The 19,106-nt window shown below is 43.1% G+C and overlaps 3 protein-coding genes across 7 annotated transcripts; 2 read left to right on the forward strand and 1 right to left on the reverse strand.

Annotated features, from left to right (window-relative positions):
* Positions 1 to 20: 20 nt before the first annotated feature.
* Cox10 (Cytochrome c oxidase assembly factor 10) lies at positions 21 to 2,619 on the reverse strand. Its single transcript, XM_014355197.2, has 7 exons — positions 2,349 to 2,619; positions 1,748 to 1,868; positions 1,383 to 1,674; positions 1,124 to 1,319; positions 886 to 1,061; positions 480 to 797; positions 21 to 401 (listed from the first exon to the last, which is right to left on the reverse strand). The coding sequence occupies exons 2-7, from the start codon at positions 1,820 to 1,822 to the stop codon at positions 184 to 186; spliced, it is 1,275 nt and encodes a 424-aa protein (XP_014210683.2). The 5' UTR covers positions 1,823 to 1,868; positions 2,349 to 2,619; the 3' UTR covers positions 21 to 183.
* A 509-nt stretch (positions 2,620 to 3,128) lies between these two features.
* Positions 3,129 to 11,890, forward strand: LOC106640995 (brahma chromatin-remodeling complex ATPase subunit-like). Of its 5 annotated transcripts, XM_089593293.1 has the most exons (5): positions 3,129 to 4,535; positions 4,575 to 4,836; positions 5,064 to 5,426; positions 5,907 to 6,587; positions 6,724 to 11,890. In XM_089593293.1, the coding sequence occupies exons 1-5, from the start codon at positions 4,434 to 4,436 to the stop codon at positions 11,367 to 11,369; spliced, it is 6,054 nt and encodes a 2,017-aa protein (XP_089449419.1). In that variant the 5' UTR covers positions 3,129 to 4,433; the 3' UTR covers positions 11,370 to 11,890. The 5 variants fall into 5 exon arrangements, with proteins under 5 accessions (XP_089449419.1, XP_014210681.2, XP_089449417.1 ...); XM_014355195.2 differs by having other exon boundaries at positions 3,129 to 4,836; XM_089593291.1 differs by having other exon boundaries at positions 3,129 to 4,836; positions 5,907 to 6,581.
* Positions 11,891 to 12,948: 1,058 nt separating this feature from the next.
* LOC106640996 (brahma chromatin-remodeling complex ATPase subunit) lies at positions 12,949 to 18,692 on the forward strand. Its single transcript, XM_014355196.2, has 2 exons — positions 12,949 to 14,194; positions 14,329 to 18,692. The coding sequence occupies exons 1-2, from the start codon at positions 13,525 to 13,527 to the stop codon at positions 18,396 to 18,398; spliced, it is 4,740 nt and encodes a 1,579-aa protein (XP_014210682.2). The 5' UTR covers positions 12,949 to 13,524; the 3' UTR covers positions 18,399 to 18,692.
* The last annotated feature ends 414 nt before the right edge of the window (positions 18,693 to 19,106 follow it).

Below are 19,106 nucleotides of genomic sequence, written 5' to 3' on the forward strand. Positions count from 1 at the left end.
CAAAGTAAAATCGTTTTTAAACTTAATAGATTCTTTTATTATCACCACAATCAATATCATACGTCGTTTATAATACAAGATTTTGTTTATTAGTTTACAAAATCATTCGGGTTTGTCTTTTTACAAATGTACAAATATCAATGAAACATCGCATTAAAGATTTGCACTATAGGCTAAGTCGAATTAAGCAGATGTCGGCTGAATCACGCTTGTTATTGCTTCAATAAGGTTCCTTTTTTCCTTTAATTCAGTTATTTGCGATTTATCCTTCTTATCTGTATTGGTAAACCATTTTTTTTTACAAACGAGCATCATGGTCATTAAAATTGGCAGATGGATCAATGAAAATCGAAACAATTTTCGCGACGTTCGTGCATCACCCTGCTTTTTGAACTCCCATGCTGAAAAACAATGAAATTTTACAGAAAAAAACCAGTTGAAAATCAGAAATCAAACTTAAATTCATCAACGATACTAACCAAGATACAGAAAATAGGCATTCAAAGGCGTTGATGCCAGTGCAAACCACCAATTTGTTACGTCCAAAACTGGTGCTAGGTAAGAAAGTGCTGTGAGTACTATGGTATATCTTAAAGATGTCCTGCGACACAGATCGGGATTACTAACAGCCATCATTCTATAGCCAGCTTTTGAATAATCTGGTTTCAAATTCCATGACAAGGCATTAAAATGTGGAAATTGCCATGCATACAGCATGCCGGGCATTATCCAAGCACCAGGTACCGTTATAGTGCCGACACAGCCTGCCCAACCTATTAGAGGTGGAACTGCTCCAACTGCAAACATAGGAGGATTTTTAAATCATAGATTTTTTGTAGTGAAAGATGCCCTCAAATACGTGTTTATATGAAACATTGAACTTACCAATCGAGCCAACCCATGTGTTTAGTATACTGACTCTTTTGAGAGGTGTGTAAATCGATGTGTACAGTACTAAATTAGCACCTGCTAAAATAGCTGTTAAAGTATTGACTTGATATGCTAAAAGAGTTACTCCAATAGCACCAGATAATGCCGCAAACCACATCGCGTGTTCTGGACTTTATAAAAATTTAGTATATTATTAATTAAGAAAACATATTTATTACCGCGAGTTACTTACGCGAGCAAACCGCGGACAAGAACTCGATTTTTTGTTCGTGCCATTTGAGCATCAAAAGGAACTTCCATGGATTGATTGACAGCATTAGCAGCTGCTGAAACTAACCCTGTACCAACTGAACATGCCAAAAATGTTGTAATATCAAATGGCCCTGGAGCAAGCGTGTAACCACCCATAGCGGTAATAACGACTAGAGCTAAATGAAAAAAAAAAAAAATTAGTAATGACTTGTGTGATGCTGATGTGTGACTATACTTACATGTCAATCTTATTTTTGACAACATAAGACAATACTTATGGAGCTTCGTAGGATCGAGTTCTATGTTTCCCAGTTTCCAAAGTTTTATAGTCTTGGTTTCATTATCTTTATCTGGTTGATCAGTGCTTTGTTTATCTTCCAGACTTGGGTAGGTTATATCAGGAGGTACCACAAACTTTGAATTTAGGACAAAGGTAGGTGGTTTGAAATCTTTTCCTATTGTTATGCATGGTGGTTCTCTGTATTCTGAGTTCTGGATCTTTTGTTTTGTCTGTGTCGAGCTGGTGGAATACTGAAACAGAAATAATGAACAAGAAAAATTATTGTGCTAACAGAAATTTTTTCACCCCTTTCAAGTTACTCACTGTGACTGCAACAATTTTCGATGGGGGCAAGCATGACAGTTTTCGACTGAATTTAGATGATAAGGAAAGTATCATGATAATTTTTCCAGGCAGCAACGCTTAACGGCCCTTGAATGTCATCCTGAAAATATTGCATAATTATTACACGTAAATCCTAAAATGTATGATCCATTAGACAGGTAGAGTTAGTCATTCTAAAATTGCCTATCGACAGATGCGCGTAACTTAAAGTTCATTATTAAATTTTTCGTTAGCAGAAATAACGCTACTGATCCTTAATGTTTATAAGTTATTTATAAAGGTTGCATAATTATTAACAGTCACCAATGTAAGCCCATTTCTGTCAATGACACTTGACACTATTGAAGCTAAAATTAACGTGTAACACTATGATAGTCTATACACACACATCCTTAGCACGCATAAGAGACTAAAGAGACTGCTAACAAAAATAATCAAATATTTTTTCGAAGGAAAAAACAAAAATTACACAAGACACGAAAGACGGCAAATCAAGCAGAACAAAATAAGTATATATATACTAAGCTAGAGTCAAGTCAAGAACACGCGCGTTTGCAAAATTGCAAAGCTCGAATCGAACCTGTTTTAATTCTCTTGTATAGCGCTCGAGAGGTTCCTCGGACCCGAGGTCGTCGTTTTCGTCGTCACCGGTCTCTCTCACCAAAAGGTCGTCGCTCGTCGGCGCTTTAAAAAAAAAGCTGTTGCATAATAAGTCTATGCATTCGCGATGGGAAGCTTTTTAGGATATACACACAAGATTACATATCTGTATATACACTTCGTGCGCAGTTGAGTTTTTTTGGAGTTTAGTAAAGTTTAGTTTTGGAGGTTAAAACGCGCGCGCGCGCCCACATCCTTAGCGGTACTGTCGGTAGTGTAGCACACACCCCTGCAAAAAGGGGGGGGGGCATAAAAGAGGTCTATTGAAAAATTTGACAATGACGTATAAAATACACGGGAAAACATTTGTTTGAATGTCCACGTATTTTTCTATGGTTTCATAGACACAGATATATACCATCAGCTTATATTATCGCCAACTGTGTGTGGAAGTGTTGCAATTTTTTTTTTTGACTGTCATAAGCCATAAGGCCATTTGGCGCAAAGCAAAGCAACCTCCCCTCATCGCACATACAGGTATAGGTATATATATTATATTTTTTAGCGTCAGCGCGCCGTCGTCCTCGTCGTCCACGAAGCAGGCACAGCTCCGAGAAGGGAAACTCTGCGCCACAACAGCCAGCGCAGAGGATAGGAGTATAGTAGTAGGCGGCGACGCGGCGTTCCGCTCAGCCCTCCCTCCCCCCCTCCCTTTGGGTACCCCTCGCTTGCCCATAAACTCGATCGCTTGATGGCAGTGCATCCAGCGAACCGAGAGCCGAGCCGTTCGTTCGAAACCGACTTTGGATTGATTTCACTGTGCGAAACTGCGAACGAGGAAAAGCGATAATTGATTCGGGGCTATTCGTGCAAGGGATACTCTCTCGTCGCTCTCGTAACGAAAGAAAGCGCAAAGTAAAGTACCCCACACAAGTTTAACATATACAGAGCCGAAGCGCGTGCTGCTCCGAAATAAAAGGGAAGGAGGAGCAGTATAGAAGGAAGTCTCTCTCTGGGCCCTGGGCGCTGGCACATATTTTTCTCTCTCCTTTCAATATATCCTCTCTGTCTTTTCTCTGGGGCCATAAAGCGTAGGCTAGGTTCCTCTGTTTGTTGAGTGCATTCCAAGAAGGCAGCAGGACTCGAGCTGTTGTTGAAACGCTGTGTCCTCCGGGGAACGAAAAAAACATCACCGAGGAAAGTTAACTGCTGCAAAACGGAGCAGTGTGTTTCTGTGTGCTTGTATTATATATATATATATTTTTATATATATACAGAGGGTTCGCGCGGCAGCGGCTATGTTTTTTGATATGTATGTACTGTATATATAGTTATAGTAGCTGTGTTGTAGGCGATTGACGACGACCGTCGGTGTGCGAGGATATATATACACGCACACAATCACACGGAGCTTCAGATGAAAGTTAGCTAAAGATGAGCACAGCTTCGGGTAGATGAAGGCCTCGTCGCCAGTGGGGAATTAAGGTTATGTAAAATGTAGATATATCATACATACTATACTGGCAAGAGGAAAAAAGAAAGAGATCATCTATCATTGTAAATACATACGAAGATCGAGAGGGTAAGAATCCCTCGAGGAGCTAGGACGCCGGGAGCAGTAGTGAAGGAAAACCAACGTGAACGTGAACGTTGCCCATGGACTGTTCACTGAACGAGATTACTTGGTAGTAGTGGTATTGGTGGTAGTGAGTAGTGTGCATGGAGAGCGTGTGCGAGCCGCCTCCGCTGCTGAGCTGATCATCATCATCTATGGATCGCGAGCTCGGCGCCCCAGTGCTGCTACTGCTTCTGCTGCTACTGCTGACCGCGACAAAAATAATGCGCGCACGGGCTTCCTTCAAATGGAGCACAGTGATACAACCGCTAATGTTTCAGCTAGCCGGTGACGTGAAAAAGCTATCGCTATTACCGTCGATGAAGCCGTCGTCTTCGTCGTTGTCGTCGTTGTTGTTGTTTTGTCGCGCTTACTAATAGGACCAGCTAACTAGCCGGTCATCTAGACAGACAGACAAACAGCTATAGCTAGCTAGCCGTCTTAGCGTTAATGAGCCGAAAAGTGAGTAAAACGCAGCTACAGGCCCGCGCTACGTACAAAGGTGCGCCTCCTCCTTGCAGGGATGCTGCCACTGCTACAGCCGCTGCTGGCGTCGTCGGTGCCGCTGTGAGCCTCGACGCCGCTGCACAGGCTGGCACTGGTGCCAGTAGCGGTGGCAAAAAGCCAAAACGGTCCTCGTCGGGCCGTGGAGGAGGAGGAGGAGTACACCAGCCTTCACCAATGCCGCCACCGCAGGTACCACCCAACCAGATGGGTCCGCCCCAGCAGGCGCCCTCGCCATCCAATCATCCTCATAGTCCGGCGCCTGGCTATCAGGAGGGCCCACCACCCCAGCAGCAGCCCATGTCTCAGCAGACTCCACCACCACCCATGTTTCCTCCACAGCATCCTGGTTAGTAAATTTTTTGCCTATTGTCAAAGCTGCTTTTTAAGCTAAAATCATTGAAATGCCATCATTATCTGTGTCATGTTTCATGTAAAGGCTATACTAACAAGGAAAATCGTACAGTCGTTGAAAATATATCCAAACATTAGAATTTATGGAGTTTCAATCATTTTTTTAACAATACAAGCATGCAATAATACATCATTAACTTTCAACAAAACATTGTTTCATAGGGCAACCACCTCAAGGATATGGTCCTCCACCACCACAGCCTCATCAACAACCACCACAGAATTATCCTCATCCCCAACAAATGCCACCAAACATGCCGCCACAGCATCATCCTCACAGTCCTTCACCGGGATATGAAAATGTCCAGTCTTCTCAAATGCAAGGAGTGCCTCAGCAAGGGAGTTACCTTACCCAGCACCCGTCGCATCAAGTTCCTCATCACCCGCAATCTCATCATCCACAGTCTCATCAACCGCCGCATCAAGGACCTCACCAAAGCCCGCACCAAGGTCCTTATCAAGGACCCCACCAAAGCCCTCACCAAGGTCCACATGCAGGGCCTCATCAAGGATCACAAAGTATGGGTATGTTTTTAGGCGCGACAAATTCATGGGAGTGCCTTATTATTTTCAAAAGAGCAAATTGTGTGACCATTCACAAATCACCCATTTTTTATGTTAAACAACTCTTAAATTTTTCATGTGTGTGTTCTAATTGGATTCTATGGTATGCATATGCATGGTAAACAAAGTTGCAAATTTTGATAAATTACAACTTTTTCAATTTGGACGTTTTGTTTTAATGCATAATGCAGAATTATTTTTTATATAACATAAAACTTATTTCATACGTAACGTTAAACCGAAAGAATATTGAAATGAGATCCTATGATTGAAATAACACTTTTTGCTCTAACACCTAGTAACAGTCAGGTGTACCTTACAGGCAAGACTAGTAGTATTCTGAATAACTTTAGCCACTTTTTTTTAACAAATTTTATTCAAGCTTAGTCACTCTTTGATGATTTCCTACATTTGTTGAAATATAACGTGTAATATTTTAAGGAAATCATCAAGGACCTCACCAAAGCCCGCACCAAGGTCCACATCCAGGGCCACATCAAGGATCACATCAAAGTCCACATCATCAGAGTCAACATCATCAAGTACCTCATCAAAGCCCACACCAAGGTCCGCACCCAGGACCACATCAAGGACCACACCAAAGTCCGCACCAAGGTCCACACCCAGGACCACATCAAGGATCACATCAAAGTCCACATCATCAAAGTCAACATCATCAGGGTCCACACCAGAGTCCTCACCAAGGTCCTCATCAAAGCCCACATCAAAGCCCGCAACCTGGAGCTCCACAAGGTCCACCACATCAAAGCCCGCATCCAGGACCTCCACAAGGGTCACATCAGAGTCCTTATCAAGGTCTTCCACAAGGACCGCATCAAAGTCCGCATGTAGGGCCTTCCCAAGAACCACATCAAAGCCCGCATCCAGGACCTACACAAGAACAACATCAAAGCCCGCATCCAGGACCTCCTCAAGGACCACATCAAAGCCCACACCCAGGAGGACCTCCCCAAGGACCACATCAAAGTCCACACTCGGGACCTCCGCAAGGACCACATCAAAGTCCACATTCAGGGCCACATCAGAGCCCTTACCATGGGCCGCACCAAAGTCCGCATCAAGGTTCACATGCAGGGCCGCATCAAGGACCACAAAGTATGGGTATGTTTTTTTTTTTTTTTTTTTTTTTTTAAACGCCAATGGTTTACATTGGCTATATTTTCATATCTTCTTCCTAGCGATTACGTCACAGCACGTATTCTCACATTGGTTGAAACGTAATGTGTAATATTTTCAGGAAACCAACAAATGTCGGTCGGCTCGGGCAGTTCAGTCCCTGGTAGTCCAATGAGTGCTGGTGTCCCAGGAGGTCCGATGGGTGCTAGCGGTGTCAGTGGCCCAATGAGTTCTGGAGGGCCTGGTCCTATGAACGCGGGAGTTCCTGCTGGTCCTATGAACACGGGAGGTCCCGCTGGTCCTATGAATGCAGCAGGACCAATGGGTGCTAGTGGTCCAATGGGTGCCACAGGTCAAATGGGTTCAACGGGTCCTATGGGTGCCTCAGTTCCTCCTGGAGGTCCTGGAATGGGGACAATGGGCAGTCCCATGAATGCGATCGGTCCTGGAGGATCTATGAATGCTACTGGACCTGGTGGATCGATGGGTTCTAGTGGCCCCATGAGTTCTGGTGTTCCTGGAGGGCCGATGGGTGCACCTGGCGTTCCTGGAGGTCCGATGGGCCCCGGGCATATCAGTCCCAACACGCAGAACGGCCCTCCTGTGTCTAGCCCTGGTATGCCTGGTAATAGTCCTGGCAGTATGCCTGGTCCGGGGCCTGGGCCCGGTCCGGCGCCTGTACCTGGTCAAGGCCAAGAAAATTTAAATGCAATACAAAAAGTGATAAATCAAATGGAAAAGAAGGGACTGCAGGAGGATCCTCGCTATTTGCAACTTCTTGCTTTAAGAGCAAGACAGGGCAGCAATGAAAATCAACTCTTTAGTCCGCAACAGCTGCAGCAATTCCACGCCCAAATAATGGCGTATCGTGCGCTATCACGCAACCAGCCGCTGAGCCCGCAGCAAATGATGGCCGTGCAAGGTATCAATCAGCGACCGGTTGATCCAACGCAAGCTGGACCCATGGTCCCAGCTGGCCCACCAGGCGGGCCGCCTCCACCGCCACCTCCACCTCCACATGCAGTCATGGGCGTGCCGCCGGGATTCGCTGGGCCGCCACGAATGATGGGTCCTGCTGGTCCGCAGCCAAACCAGATGCCACCGCCTCCGCAGCAGGGTCCTCAACAACAAGGGCCGAGTCCTCAACAGCAAGGACCACAGCCCAGTGGTGCCAAAACGAATCGAGTGACAACTCTGCCGAGGCCAGTCGGCATCGATCCTCTCGGCATACTGGATGAACGAGAGACTCGCGTCGCGCAGAGAATCGCCTTGCGAATCCAGCAGCTTGAGAGTTTGCCGCCCAACTTGTCCGACGAGGTGCGCACCCAAGCGCAAATCGAGCTGCGCATGTTGCGCGTACTGCATCTACAACGGCAGCTTAGATCGGAAATTCTGGCCAATACTCGGCGAGACACGACCCTGGAAACTGGCGTTAACTTAAAGGCCTATAAGCGCGTGAAACGTCAAGATCTGCGGGAATCCCGAGCCACGGAGAAGCTTGAGAAGCAGCAAAAATTGGAAGCTGAAAGAAAGCGCAAGCAAAAGCACCAAGAGTTCCTGTCGTCGGTGCTACAGCATGGTAAAGATCTCAAGGAGTTTCATCGAAACAATATTGCCAAGCTGTCTAGGCTTAACAAGGCCATAATGAATTATCACGTAAATGCCGAAAGAGAACAAAAGAAGGAGCAGGAGAGGATAGAGAAAGAACGTATGCGACGCCTCATGGCAGAGGACGAGGAGGGTTACAGAAAGCTCATCGATCAAAAAAAAGATAAACGTCTTGCTTTCCTTTTATCTCAAACTGATGAGTATATTGGAAATCTCACAGAGATGGTCAAACAGCACAAGATGGAACAAAAAAAGAAGCAAGTCGAAGAACAAAAGCGCAAGAAGAAAAAAAAGAGGTTGTCGATGGAAGGCGAGAATGGCGAGGGATTCGACGGCGAAGATGTCCGAGTCGAGGTGATGGAGACCGCTACTGGTCGTACTTTAAGTGGTGACGAAGCTCCGTTCCTGAGCCAACTGAATGCATTTCTCGAATCGCATCCGGGCTGGGAGGCTGTAGAGACTGACAGTGAAGAGGACGACGACGACGAAGACGAAAATGGCCAAGAGAATGAAAACGGAAACGAAAACGATAGATCATACGTAGAAGAGTTTAAGCATAAAAAGACCATACAGAAGACCAAGGTAGAGGACGACGAGTACAAGACTGAAGAGCAGACGTATTATAGTATCGCTCATACCGTACATGAGAGCGTCACGGAGCAGGCATCTATCATGGTAAATGGTCTGCTAAAAGAATATCAAGTCAAAGGCTTAGAGTGGATGGTGTCGTTGTTCAATAACAACCTCAATGGTATTTTGGCCGACGAGATGGGTCTCGGTAAAACCATCCAGACGATAGCCCTGATCACGTACCTCATGGAAAAGAAGAAAGTGAACGGACCTTTCCTCATCATTGTTCCTCTGTCGACGCTCTCGAATTGGATACTTGAATTCGAAAAGTGGGCGCCCAGCGTCGTCGTTGTTTCGTACAAAGGATCTCCGGCCGGTAGGCGAACAATACAGTCGCAAATGCGTGCCACCAAGTTTAACGTTTTATTAACCACGTACGAATACATAATCAAAGACAAAAGTGTCTTAGCTAAGCTCCAGTGGAAGTACATGATCATTGACGAGGGTCACAGAATGAAAAATCATCATTGTAAATTAACCCACGTGTTGAACACTCATTATATCGCGCCTCATCGTTTATTGCTTACCGGTACGCCCTTGCAAAATAAGCTTCCCGAGTTGTGGGCTTTATTAAATTTCTTGCTCCCGTCTATCTTCAAATCCTGTAGTACGTTCGAACAGTGGTTTAACGCGCCTTTCGCCACTACCGGTGAGAAAGTTGAACTTAACGAAGAAGAAACGATTCTTATTATTCGCCGTTTGCATAAAGTTTTGCGTCCTTTCTTGCTGAGACGCCTCAAGAAGGAAGTTGAGTCTCAGCTGCCTGATAAAGTAGAGTATATTATTAAATGTGATATGTCGGGTCTGCAAAAGGTGCTCTACAAGCACATGCAGAGTAAAGGTGTGTTATTAACTGACGGCTCGGAAAAAGGTAAACGCGGCAAGGGTGGTGCGAAAGCTCTCATGAACACTATTGTGCAGCTCCGAAAGCTTTGCAATCATCCCTTCATGTTCCACCACATTGAAGAAAAATACTGTGAGTATTTAGGTATTCAGGGAAGTGGTGTGATAACCGGGCCTCTCTTGTACCGCGCGTCTGGCAAATTCGAATTGCTGGATCGAATTTTACCCAAGCTGAAAGCCACGTCTCATAGGGTACTATTGTTCTGTCAAATGACGCAGCTAATGACGATAATGGAGGACTATCTGAATTGGCGCGGATTCCTGTATTTAAGATTAGATGGAACAACCAAAGCTGAAGATCGGGGTGATCTGTTGAAAAAGTTTAACGACCCAGGCTCCGAGTTCTTTCTGTTTATTTTGTCGACGCGAGCTGGCGGTCTTGGTTTGAATCTCCAGGCGGCAGATACTGTAATTATTTTTGACTCCGACTGGAATCCCCACCAAGATTTGCAAGCGCAGGATCGAGCTCACCGCATAGGACAGAAAAACGAAGTAAGAGTACTGCGACTGATGACCGTAAACTCTGTGGAGGAGCGAATCTTGGCTGCCGCCAGGTACAAGCTCAACATGGACGAGAAGGTCATTCAAGCTGGTATGTTTGACCAAAAGTCTACGGGCTCGGAGAGACAGCAGTTCCTCCAAAGCATATTGCATCAAGATGATGCAGACGACGAGGAGGAAAACGAAGTTCCGGATGACGAGACGGTCAATCACATGATTGCTAGAAGTGAAACTGAATTCGAATCGTTTCAGAAAATGGACCTGGAAAGAAGACGAGACGAAGCCAAAATGGGCCCAGCTCGCAAGGGCCGTTTGTTGGAAGAGTCTGAACTGCCTGAATGGTTAGTGAAAAACGACGACGAAGTAGAAAAATGTTGTTACGACGAGGAAGAAGACAAAATCTTAGGTCGAGGCTCGAGGCAGCGTAAAGAAGTCGACTACACCAATAGTCTCACGGAAAAAGAATTATTGAGAGCTATTGGTGATGATGGCGTTGAATTCGAAGAAGAGGAGGAGGACGATAAAAAGAAAAAACAGACGAGAAAAAGGAGAAAGAAGGGTGACGAGGACGAGGAGCCCGTTGTAAAGAAGAGGAGAGGTGGCTCAGGCATCAGTCCCAAGTTAAAGAGGAGTATGAAAAAAATCATCTCCTGCGTGGTGAACTACACGGATAGTAGTGACGGCCGAGCGCTCAGCGAGCCCTTTATGGAGCTACCGTCGCGCCGCGAGTTCCCGGACTATTACGATATTATAAAGAAGCCGCTGGCCATCAACAAGCTCATCCAGAAGATCGAAGAGGGCAAGTATACGGACCTTGACGAGCTCGAAAAAGACTTTATGCAGCTCTGTAAAAACGCACAAATCTATAACGAGGAGGCGTCGCTTATCCACGAGAACTCGATCGTCCTGCAGTCTGTGTTCACGAACGCCCGAAAGAAGGTCGAGGCCGAGGGCACAGGCTCTGACGACAATAAGGATGAGGATGGCTCCGATGCCGAGTCCAACGTCAGGATGAAGATCAAACTAAAGGGCAGGAAGAGCGAGGGTGGCGGCCGGGGCGGTCGAAGAAAGAGAATCAGTAAAAAGTGTATTTCAGACGACGACGACGATGCTGATGATCATTGAGTGTATATAAGCTTTAGAAATCTGTAAGGTTTTAAATTATATTTCGATAAATTTTTTCTTATAAGTAAAGTAAATATGGTTCATGAGTTTTAAAAGAGACACCGAGAGTCGATAAACAAACAAAAATGAAGCTAAATCAATTTTTTAAACAAAAGAAAGCATACAAATGTAGGAAGTTTATAGACATTTTTTTAATTTTAGGTACACTTATAGTGAAAAAAAAAAAAAACTCTAGACTTGAATTTCCTTCTATTGTCCTATTTCTAATTTTGTCTGTAATCAAGAACTTTCACAGAAAATGGTAATTGTGTATAATAATAATTATATACAGTAAATGAGATAGATCGTACTAAATACATTCTTTTGTTGTTTTTTGCAGACCTTTATCCTCCACTTCCTTTATATGAATATAAAGCGATTTTTTATGTAATAGATTTTTATGTAATTATTTTATGTATAATTTTCTATAAGATGCTTATATGTAATTAAAAAGTGTAACTATTAAATTAATATGAACATAATTTTTGGGTTTCATTGATTCACATGACTTTCGTTTATCAAAAATCATTTTATGTACACTGGTCGACGACCAATATGTATACGACAGTAGTACTACACGATCCTTCACCGGCTCCACCCTCTAGTCGACTGCTGCTGCACATACACCAGTTGCAATTGTTGCAAAAAAAAGAGCTGTGAATTTGAGATTTGAAGCAGTTATAAACTATAAAATGAGAACATAATATTGATTTAGCGTGACCATAAGAAAAACGATGCGAGTATTTTTAAAATCTAAACTGAACGTAATAATATAGTCCGCTTAGTGTGCATCAAAGTTGAAACACGCGTGAGGCGTATTTTAATTTTCCGGGATACTTTTCGAGGAAAATTTCTAGTAGGGCGAATATTATATTCGTGAGGGTTAGCAGTAGAATAATAGCAACAATAGCCAAAATATATAACAAAAAAGTTTACTTATGTATATTGCCTTAAAATGGTGATTCCGCACGAAAACAATTTTTCGGTAACAATCATCAGAGGATGAAAAGGAAAAGCAAAGAGCCTTGTTTGATTCTAATTAATGCAATAGTCCAAGGACAATATAGTCTTATCCTTCTTTTTACATTCACCTACCAATACTAAATAACCATCGTTTTTTTTTTACCTTTTAAGCTCTTCTCGCTAAAGATTTAATTATTTTCTTGTTTATTAAAAAGAGTAAATTTTTTGCTACGATAATGTGCTACGATAACATCGCTGTAAGCAATTTAGTTTTCATTTATTTGTGTAAGGTAAATTTTTTTATTCTTCAGCAATATGAAATAATTGACTTCTATAAAAAATTTTCTTTAATATTTTTATAGAAATAAGATCATTTTAGGGTTACGATAGTCATTTTTGAAACAATGGGTACAGAGCTTGAAATTCAAATTCCGCGCTGTAGGGACGTCATTGGAAAGGAAAAGTTTTCGAGCGATTCCGTCGTCGTCGGGTCGTCCCGTGAAAATGCACCTTTACACCATCAAGTTACACACACACATACACTTTGCATTATATATGTGATTTTTGTTGCTGTGAACTTTATGGTTAATCGTTGATGTGGCGGTGGCATTGGTTGCAGACTTGCAGTTATTTTTTGCCTGCTTGCAGTCAAGCAAAGAGTAAAATTCTAAATATTTATGTGTTAATTAAGGCAGTAAAGCAGTAGGTGATATATAAGTTTGATAAGTAATAAAAAATCAAAACTCAACGTGAGCGGGAAACGGTTTACTTTGCAGCTTTGCACTTTGCAGTCTTCGCATGTGGGTGTGCGATCACATACACGGTGCCTTCGTCCGACTCTGACAATCTTCGCGAGTTCTAATTCTCTGATTCTCTCTGTGCCAGCCAGTGTGTAATATAACGTGGTGTAACCACAACACACGTCATCATATATTCATGGTTCGTAGTATTCATGTATGTTAATTTATGTATGGTTATGGTATACCAGCAGTGCTGCAAAAGTTCAATGAAAAAAAGACAAATTGAGTGTCCGACCGTGACGACAAAGTCAGACGTATGCGAGCCAAAGTTTTTATAATTCGCTGTGTATTTCGGTGTGATGGAATGAGTGAGGAAAAGAGCGTGTGATTATCATCACACTCCGACGTAAAACATGTCAGACCCCTCGCCGCAGTCATCACCGATGCCACCTCCAAGCAATCAAATGGGTCCACCGGCCCAGCAGCAGACGACTACCTCACCTTCGAGCCAACACGGCAGTCCCGTGCCTGGTTTTTCAGAGGTAGCGGTATCGAAGTCACAGTCACCACAAGCTGTCGGACCTTCGTTGCAAATGTCCCAGCAGCCGGGCTTTGTTGCACCCCAAACGGCATCTCAACAGGCTGTCCAGGGCTACACCCACCCAGTACAACAACAGATGCCACCCAGTATGGGTATTACAGGCCAACACTTTCCTCAAAGTCCATCTCAGGGCTTTGAAGCTGCCCAATCCTGTCCACTTGTGCCTCCTCCACAGACTGGAGCTCCTCCTATGATGCAGCAGACACAATTGACTCAGCTACAGCAAGCTTCGCCTGGCCATCAGACAAGTGTGCAGCAACGCTACACTGCACAAGCTTCACAGATGCCAGCTAGTATGGGAGTTATGGGTCCAAGTGGACCATCAGGCCCAGTGGCCACTGCTCAGCCTGTGAAAATAACACCACAACAGATTGGCCCCATGGGAGCAATACCAGTTGGTCCTGGACAGCCAGGTGCTATTGCTTCGTCTCATTCACCTAACCCTAGTCATGCTCATGTGCCACAGATGACGCAAAACATAGGTAAGTAACTGTTTCATAGTTCAAACTAGTTGATTTAATTGTAGTAATCGTTAAACTGCTATAGGTTTACTTGGTGTTGTTAAAAAAATTTTTAATTGCAAAAACATTATTTTAATAAAAACCTTTATTTACAGGTAATCAACCGCAACCTCTAAATGGTACTATAGGTCCGCTCCCGGTTATACAAGGCCCAGTGCAAAATGGTATATCAGGATCAGAAATGGGATCAAGTGCCGGAGCTGCTCACAATACCCTTATTGGCTTGCAGAAAGCAATTGATGCGATGGAAGATAAAGGATTGCAAGATGATCCGCGTTACTCTCAACTCCTTGCATTGAAAGCTAAACAGCTTGGAACAAGCAATAGTGATAAGCAATCTCTTAGTAATCCACAAGTTCAGCAGCTCCGAGCGCAAATAATGGCCTACCGCTCTCTTGCGCGTAATCAGCCTCTGACGCAGCAGCAAGTACTCGCTGTGCAAGGTCAAAAGTCCTTGGACGTAGTACAATCTCTAATGCCACTAACAGCTCCAGGGGTTCCTGGATTTGTAGGTCCTCCAAAATCGAACCAAGGACCACAACAGCAAGGACCTCAAGCTGGTTCCAAACCCAACAAAGTCACCCCAGTAGGGAAACCTTCCGGATTGGATCCGCTGATTCTATTGCAAGAGCGAGAGAATCGAGTTGCTGCACGAATCGCTCTTCGCGTGGAGCAACTCAATTACATGCCTACAAATATGCCGGAAGATTTACGCATTCATGCTCAAATTGAGCTTGGCATGCTCAGGGTATTGAATTTCCAAAGGCAGCTCAGAACAGAAATATTGGCGTGCACTCGTAAAGACACTACCCTAGAAACGGCAGTGAACGCCAAAGTTTACAAACGCACAAAACGACAAGGGTTGCGAGAAGCTCGTGCCACTGAGAAACTCGAGAAGCAGCAAAAATTGGAAGCTGAAAGAAAGCGTCGCCAAAAGCATCAAGAATTCATCAGCTCAGTGTTACAGCATAGTAAAGATTTTAAAGAATTCCATAGGAATAATGTCGCAAGGCTGTCACGTCTTAATAAAGCTATACTCAATCATCACGCCAATGCTGAAAGAGAACAAAAGAAGGAGCAGGAGAGGATAGAGAAAGAACGTATGCGACGCCTCATGGCAGAGGACGAGGAGGGTTACAGAAAGCTCATCGACCAAAAGAAAGATAAACGTCTTGCTTTCCTTCTATCTCAAACTGACGAGTACATTTGTAATCTTACCGAAATGGTTAAACAGCACAAAATGGAACAGCGGAAGAAGCAAGTAGAAGAGCAGAAACGGAAAAAGAAGAAGAAACGGTATCAAGATGGCGATAACGGCGATATTGGAGATGGCGATGATCACCATGTCAACGTTATTGAAATCAGTACGGGCTGTACTCTAACTGGTGAGGAAGCGCCTTTGATGAGTCAATTGAGCGCTTTTCTCGAATCTCATCCTGGTTGGGAGCCAATAGAATCGGAGAGCGAATACGAAGACGATGACGAAGACGACGAAAGGGACGAGGAGAAAAAGATGCCGTCAGGTGACGCGGACCAAACCGATGTTAAGATGACGATACAAAAAGCCAAAGTTGAAGACGACGAGTATAAAGCAGAGGAGCAAACTTACTACAATATTGCTCACACTGTTCACGAAGTTGTCACAGAACAAGCTTCTATTATGGTGAATGGGCAACTAAAGGAATATCAAGTCAAAGGCTTAGAATGGATGGTTTCGTTGTTCAATAACAACCTCAATGGTATTTTGGCCGACGAGATGGGTCTCGGTAAAACCATCCAGACTATATCTCTCATCACGTATCTGATGGAAAAGAAGAAAGTGAACGGACCTTTCCTTATCATTGTTCCTCTGTCGACGCTCTCGAATTGGATACTCGAGTTCGAAAAGTGGGCCCCAAGTGTCCTTGTAGTCTCGTACAAAGGATCTCCAGCTGGTAGAAGGACAATCCAGTCACAAATGCGCGCTACCAAATTCAATGTTTTGTTGACCACTTATGAGTATATTATCAAGGATAAAAGTGTCTTAGCAAAAATACAATGGAAATATATGATTATAGATGAAGGTCACAGAATGAAGAATCACCACTGTAAATTAACACAAGTTTTGAACACACATTATCTAGCACCTCATCGGTTACTGCTCACCGGCACACCATTGCAAAATAAGTTACCTGAACTCTGGGCCTTACTTAACTTTTTACTGCCATCTATTTTTAAATCTTGTAGCACCTTCGAGCAGTGGTTTAATGCACCGTTTGCCACTACCGGCGAAAAAGTTGAACTTAACGAAGAAGAAACTATCCTTATTATCCGTCGTCTGCACAAAGTTTTGCGTCCTTTCTTGCTGAGACGCCTCAAGAAAGAAGTTGAGTCTCAGCTGCCTGACAAAGTCGAATATATTATTAAATGTGATATGTCGGGTCTGCAAAAGGTGCTCTACAAACACATGCAGAGTAAGGGTGTACTTTTGACCGACGGATCAGAAAAAGGTAAACGTGGCAAGGGCGGTACCAAAGCTCTCATGAACACAATTGTGCAGCTTCGAAAACTCTGCAATCATCCCTTCATGTTCCAAGTTATCGAAGAAAAGTATTGCGAACATTTAGGTATCCAAGGAAGTAGCCTTATCAGCGGACCCGACTTATATCGCTCATCCGGAAAGTTTGAATTGTTAGATCGAATTTTACCAAAGCTGAAAGCTACTGGTCACAGAGTACTGCTTTTCTGTCAAATGACACAGTTAATGACGATAATGGAGGACTATCTGAATTATCGAGGATTTTTGTATTTAAGATTAGATGGAACAACCAAAGCTGAAGATCGGGGTGATCTGTTGAAAAAGTTTAATGACCCGGCCTCTAATTATTTTCTGTTCATTTTGTCGACGCGAGCTGGCGGTCTTGGTTTGAATCTCCAGGCGGCAGATACTGTAATTATTTTTGACTCCGACTGGAATCCCCACCAAGATTTGCAAGCGCAAGATCGAGCTCACCGCATAGGACAGAAAAACGAAGTAAGAGTACTGCGACTGATGACCGTAAACTCTGTGGAGGAGCGAATTTTGGCTGCTGCCAGGTACAAGCTCAACATGGACGAGAAGGTCATTCAAGCTGGTATGTTTGACCAAAAGTCTACGGGCTCGGAAAGGCAGCAGTTTTTGCAAACCATATTACATCAAGACGATGCAGACGACGAGGAGGAAAACGAAGTTCCGGATGACGAAACGGTAAATCAGATGATCGCCAGAAGTGAAACTGAATTCGAGGAGTTTCAGAAAATGGACCTGGAAAGGAGGAGAGAAGAAGCAAAAATGTGCTTCAACAGGAAATCGAGGTTGTTGGATGAATCAGAATTACCGGAATGGCTCATCAAGGATGACGAGGAAGTTGAAAAATGGGCCTATGAAGAGGATGAGGATAAGTCTGTAATGGGCCGAGGTTCAAGACAACGTAAAGAGGTTGACTACACAAATAGTCTTACCGAAAAAGAATGGCTGAAGGTTATTGGAGAAGAAGGCCTCGATTTGGAAGAGGAAGAAGAAGATGATAAAAAAAAGAAGACAACGAGAAAGAGAAGAAGGAAGGGAGATGATGACGACGACTCGATGCCACGAAAGAGGAAAGCACACATTGATCCAAAGCTAAAGAAAAGAATGAAGAAAGTTTTGTCTATAGTGATCAACTATACAGACAATCCAGATGGTCATCGGTTGAGCGAACCGTTTATGGATTTGCCACCTCGGCGTGAATTTCCCGACTACTATGAAATCATCAAAAGACCTCTTGCCATTAACAAATTGATTCAAAAGATCGACGAAGGTAAATATACCGACTTGGACGATTTGGAGAAAGACTTCATGCAATTATGTAAAAATGCACAAATCTATAATGAAGAGGCTTCGCTAATCTACGAAAATTCCCGTACGCTGCAAACCGTCTTTAGAAATGCACGACTCAGGATTGAGGCCGAGAGTCAAGCTTCAGAGGACGAAAGGGAAATTCGAGAAGTGGAAGAAGGACCTGATACAGATCCCAGTATGAGGATGAAAATTAAATTGAAAGGTCGAAAAGGCGAAGGAAGTGGAAGAGGACGAAGAAAACGAATATCCAAAAAGTTTATATCTGACGAAGAAGAGGAGATAATGATAGTTGAAAATAATGTATAAATCTATGCAAAAATGTAGGATATATGTTTATGAGAGAATCTTTAAGCTAAAGAAATGAGCCTAAAATGAACTAAAGAGTGTAATTTTTCAACAAATGGCTGTTGTTTAAAGTCTATGGGTGTAGAGTGTAAAACTTTTAGATTTAGTGATAATCGTTAATTGACACTTTAGGTCTTACTGTCTATTGTTTGATTACTCCTTTCTTTATACTATTTTTCGAACACTTTAATAAAGTGGTGGATTGTATTATACTATCATGTGAACAAAATAAATGATATGATTTGAATCGTGGAATATACAGCTTATTATTTTGCCCTTTCAACATATTGTACTAAAAAAGAAAACATAACAATATATAGATAAAAAATATGCTAAATAAACAATAGCTTAGCCAAGTTGTAACTTTGTTTCATCTTTTAGCTTATTGAAAAAAATATACAAGGTGAGTAATTAATTTTCTCGATTTTCATTTTCACTGATTTTTCCTCTTTAATTTTAGACTTTATAAAGGAGAACCTCAGTACCTACTACCGAGACTCACTGAGAAGATTAATATCGCCAGATGGTGCTGATTCAAAATTTTTGTAGTTTTAAATGTTAGCGAAGTAAAAGTTAAAAAAAGCTAATTTCGTTCATTATTCTGATAACATGCTCGCATTAAATTAAAGATAGACTCGTTTGACGACTCGTAATAAAAATGTTTTCTTA

The sequence above is a fragment of the Copidosoma floridanum genome, unplaced genomic scaffold (genome assembly GCF_036245765.1).
Source record: "Copidosoma floridanum isolate Cflo_tuat_1 unplaced genomic scaffold, Cflo_Japanese_pri ptg000019l, whole genome shotgun sequence".
Taxonomy (NCBI): Eukaryota; Metazoa; Arthropoda; class Insecta; order Hymenoptera; family Encyrtidae; genus Copidosoma; species Copidosoma floridanum.